Genomic DNA, 5000 nt, shown 5'->3' with positions numbered 1-5000 from the left:
AGAGAAGCTTGGGTTAAGAGGTCTTTATACTTTAGCTCGTTCAGATTTCCACCAATAACTATAATGTTATTAGGGTTCATAGATGTTATCTGTTCACAAGTATCTCCAAGAAACTCCAACAAGTCCACCTCTCGATAGACTGGTTCCGGTGGATGGTAAATGGAGCACATATAAAAAACTGAATTAGGAGTTGATATTCTTGCCCACATACACTCAAAGTCATTCGCAAATTCATCCAAAATTACAATTTTCCAGTCAGTTATTCGAGCCAGTTATTTCAGCCAGTTATTCGAGTCGACCCAAATTGTCATTTCTCCTCTTTTAAGCAATGATATTAGGGAACTTAAGCAACGACGACGGCGAAGGCAACGAAAACGTCATCTCAAAATATAAATTCGCGTTATTATAATCACTTCGTGACAAGGGTGTGGTAGTTTCTCAAAAATGACATTGATCGGAACAACGCTTAATTTACGGAATTAATTCGAGGGTTTGCATAACTCCCCCGAGTGTTAAGATGAGGCTATGGAAACCCGGAAAAAAGTCCTCTATTGCTTTTATAAAATATTTTTCAAAGATAATTCGACAAATGAAGGAAAAAACCGTCTTTTTTTACTTTTAGATTGAAACAGATTTTCTTGATATAAGCTCATATTTCCTACCAGCCAATCAAAACGCGCGTCTGACTACATAGCCAATCAAAACTCGTGTGATTTCATACTCTCATCTAAACAGTTATTGACCAATGAGAGTGCGTGTACTATCCTAATTATTTTATAACAACTTACAGTGTCCACCACAGAAGCTGAGGGTTGCAATGTTAAGACAACAGGAGGTGAATGGTGCCATTTTCCATTCACCTACCGTGGAAAGGTTTACAGCAGTTGCACGACTGATGGCCATTACAAACTTTGGTGTTCAACAACGGATAATTACGATCAGCACGGCTTTTGGGGGAACTGCGCAGCCAGTAAGTTAAGATTAGTTCTCTACTTGCACAAATCCTACATGAAGATGTCCCAAGAGAAATCGAAAACAATGCCTATACAATTTTTTTTTTTTTTTTTTTGGGGGGGGGGGGGGTGGGGTTAAAGAGGGGTATTATGGGATTTGTGCAAGTGGAGAATACAAATATCTTTAGCTTTGGTAAATTTGTTTTTAAGGTTGAAGGCGAAGAATTAGAGACTTTAAGATCTACGACGCGGTCGTCAACGAGAACCCCACAAAGCAACAATATCATTGGTTAAAACATGAAAAATTATCGTGCTGCACGTGCGGCACAAATTTTAGCAACTATTTTTGCGGTCCTCTTCACAAAAACGACGTGAAATCACCAAATGTGAGGTTTCAAAGACAACGCGAGTGTACAAATGTGAATCTTTTATTCTTTACTTTTAATCTGAAACCACTAGTAACAATTATTTTTAGGAGAATTCGTCCACAATGTACGACGTGAACGCGATGCAATAATCGCGAAAGACGTTTTCGTCGACGTCGGCGTTGTCCTTATTAGTTCTTGAAACATGATTGCGCTCCTAGGAGTTCATATTAAATCACTCTGCGAGTCAAACTTCGCTTTTTGCAAAAGGGGAAAACTTGAAATTGGTCTTCCCGTAAAAGTATAAAGAAACGGACAATGATATAGTAGTTGTAGTATTGCCACCCTCCTTACCGTATAGCTCCGTTCAGTTTTTAAATGCAAAAGAAAAACGGGCTCCGACTTGAGGTGGTTTAAGAGCTCATATTCTTTCTATTTTGCGATTTAAGAGGTAGTAGGTGAGTAGGATTTGCTAGGTTTAGGTGGTTTCCAGTTTGAGGAGGAATTGAAGCTCTGACTAAAAAGTCCTTGAGTGATTTGTCCTTCCTGTAGGCGACAATAGGAGCATTAGGAAAAAATTGCGCAAGTTTTGGGACGTTAGATATTAATTTGATGATGAAAATTACGGGTAAAATCATATTTAAGACAACGTTTCGGTATCCTCATGACACCATCATTAGGTCAAAATATAATATTTAAAAGATAACAAGAACATTAATGTTCAAGTTTAAGTTCAAAGTCCCTAAAGGCTAGGCTAGAGTCTCGCTTTTATCGAGTCACTTTGAATATTTAGACACGGTTTGTGCCCGCGAATAAGGAACATCTTGTATAGAAGACAGTCAAATTTGCCGGAGCATTTCTTAAGAATGCAAAACATGTTAGATGTTATTGTTCTTGATTGGTGTTGACTTTGGCTGTGATTGAATATTGATCCAGATCTTTTATGCTCATCGATTCTTTGGTAGAGATGTCGACGCGTGTAACCAACACAGCTGGCATCACAACAGCCACATTCAAATTTGTAAACTACTAACGTTTAATAACTTTCGTGACATGAGCCTTTCTTTCTTTCCCCTCATTTTCTCTTGGGTGTCTTTAATATATGACTGTTTTTAGCAATAGGTTGTAAAAGCGAATCGATGAAGCTTGAAATACGTTCTGTAGGGCCACCACTACCGGAAACTATCGGTCTGCTGACTGGGTCTGGTTTGTGTATTTTCGTCATGGAGTGTATAGAATACCGGTATTCTGGGTGGGTTCTGGCTTTGATTGAGTCATCTGAAAGTCATTGCGCCAATATGGTTGTTTGTATACAGTGCATTGACTATGTTGCTGACCTTCTTGTCCGTCGAGGACAGTACAGGATTGTAGATTGTAGAGGGATGTAAAAGTTTGTGTCACAGACTTCTACGTTGCCTTCTCGGATGTTGTCTTGGGCATCGATGACGACTGTTGTGGTCCTCTAATCAGCTTTTTTAATGTTCACCTTTCTATATCTGCGTAGTGCGGATAGTGCTTGTCGTTCTTGTGCTGACAAATTCTCTTTAGCATTGCTAAAGCATATTGAAGCAATTTCAAATTTTCAATTGGTTCTGGATAGAGATCGGCTAGTCGATGACTGAATTCTTCTCTCGGCGTTTTCGTGTCTGGTTTGGTGCAGCTGTTTCTTGAGTCTAAAAATGGTCTCAATGTCTGCGCTGGAGTCTAACCACGCAAGGTAGTTGAAAAACACTGGCAGAGGTAGTTTTCTCATTGCGAAATGAGGCTTTGAAAAAAAAAGTAAAGACATCCAAAAATATTCTACCGTTCGTTAGAGTGTCGTTGTAATTCCTGCTCTAATTAGATGCTATTTTAAATTTATAGTATGGATAGGTAATTTTATTATAGATTCTTAATCTAGTATTTTCTTAATTTATATACTATTGTAAATACACGTACATTTTTGTAACCAGTCCCTTTTTAGGCGCATTAATGTCACGTGTTTAAATAACGTTTTTCAATAGACCAATTCGGCTAACTCAATGTTGTACCCAATTCAAATCTTTTGGGAATAAAGCTTTTTGTTCCAAGTATTTCCATATCATTTAAATGTGAATGCTTCATTGTCATGCAAATTCAACACACAAAGAATCTTAACCCCGAGAGATTTGAATTGGGTACAACATTGAGTTAGCCGAATTGGTCTATTCAGTTCAGTTCAGTTCAGTTACCATCTTCAACCCAGCTGTACCTTAACTTAAAGAGATCCTTATGAAAAACTGGTTTTTAATATCTAACGTCCCAAAACTTGCGCATTTTTTTCCTAATGCTCCTATTGTCGCCTACAGGAAGGACAAATCACTCAAGGACTTTTTGGTCAGAGCTTCAATTCCTCCTCAAACTAGAAACCACCTAAACCTAGCAAATCCTAGGAACACCACTGGTTTCCTAAACAGTCAAATGTAAAGCATTATTGACGCAACTACTACCTCTTAAATCGCAAAATAGAAAGACCACGAGCTCTTAGACCACCTCAAGTCGGAGCCCTTTTTATTTCGCATTTAAAAACTAAACTGAGTTATATACGGTAAAGAGGGTGACAATATCACAACTACTATATCTTTGAGGGTCGCAATATGAATGTGATACATGAAATAAATCATATTGCACCGGTATCGCATATGAATGAAAATTTATTTTCTTAAGAAAAACGTCGCACTTAGACTCGCTTTGAAAAAGAAGCAGACATCAACTCGGAATTGACCTTTTCAGGTTTCATGTTCAAACAGTGTGAACCATATGTTTACAAAGGTATTTGGTGTTTGTTTGAATATTTTTCCTCACATAATTAAATTTTGTTGTCTTTAGAGAACATCGAGGAGAAGATAGAAGGTAAAAAATTTGTGACTCTTGTATTGTACGTGTAATTAATGGCACCCGTTGCGTCTTGACCTTGCGTTAGTGTCTGTGACACCCCGAAGATAAAAGAGTGCACACATGTTGGATACTAAATGAATAACTTGAAACACAGTAAGATTTAAATGTCAGGGCAGTTTTTCTATCCATAATTCCGAAGCAAATTTACTTTGCGTCGATGATGACAATGGTGATGATTGTTTTTTTGCGGGACCAATAGGATTGAACTGGAACGAACTCAATGCGACATTGAATCCCACATTTGACTGGGAAACCGCTGTACAAACAGCTCTGAGAACTGATGATTCTTTGGAAGACGTAAGTTACCTGAGGGGTAGAGATTTCTTGCCTATTATTTGGAATGCGTAATGCAAGTTGTGTTTGTTTAAACGAAAATTTTAACGTGGGCTGTACTGCCGTTTTTAAAGACACCTGTTCTTTTAATGGATAAAAATGTTCAAGTGTCAGATATCATTTTTGGGCAAGAGAAAATGCAAAATCAGCTTCTGAATTATTCGAAGTTTCCGGTTCCTTTTCCATAGCTTGGAAAATGATACATCTTTTTGGACTATTTAGTGTGCGGTATCGTAGGATATTTTTATCAGTCTCGCTGTAGCTTGGCGAGCCCGTAGGGTGAGTCACAGCTGTGAAATCTCTTCCGCCAACAATTCTGTTCTCTTTTAAGAGGAGATGTAATTGTGACCTTTTTTTGGCGTCTTTAATTTCAGGCCATAAAAAAGGGTTTCATCTTTGCTCTTCGCTACGAGTTGTGTGATGACATGCCCAG

At 38.1% G+C, this 5000-nt stretch overlaps 1 protein-coding gene across 1 annotated transcript in view; it reads left to right on the top strand.

Annotated features, from left to right (window-relative positions):
* Positions 1-5000, top strand: part of LOC138014114 (uncharacterized) — a 42161-nt gene that overhangs the window by 35276 nt on the left and 1885 nt on the right. Inside the window, exons 6-9 of the mRNA XM_068861139.1 lie at positions 791-970; positions 4166-4189; positions 4374-4531; positions 4942-5000. The exon at positions 4942-5000 is cut by the window's right edge and continues 143 nt beyond it. Of these exons, the coding sequence (XP_068717240.1) occupies positions 791-970; positions 4166-4189; positions 4374-4531; positions 4942-5000 (421 nt within the window). The remainder of the gene's footprint in view (positions 1-790; positions 971-4165; positions 4190-4373; positions 4532-4941) is intronic.

This window comes from Montipora capricornis, chromosome 8 (assembly GCF_036669925.1).
Source record: "Montipora capricornis isolate CH-2021 chromosome 8, ASM3666992v2, whole genome shotgun sequence".
In the NCBI taxonomy this organism is placed as follows: Eukaryota; Metazoa; Cnidaria; class Anthozoa; order Scleractinia; family Acroporidae; genus Montipora; species Montipora capricornis.
Note: the sequence above shows the minus strand (reverse complement) of the source record. Positions and strands in the feature narration are given on the sequence as shown.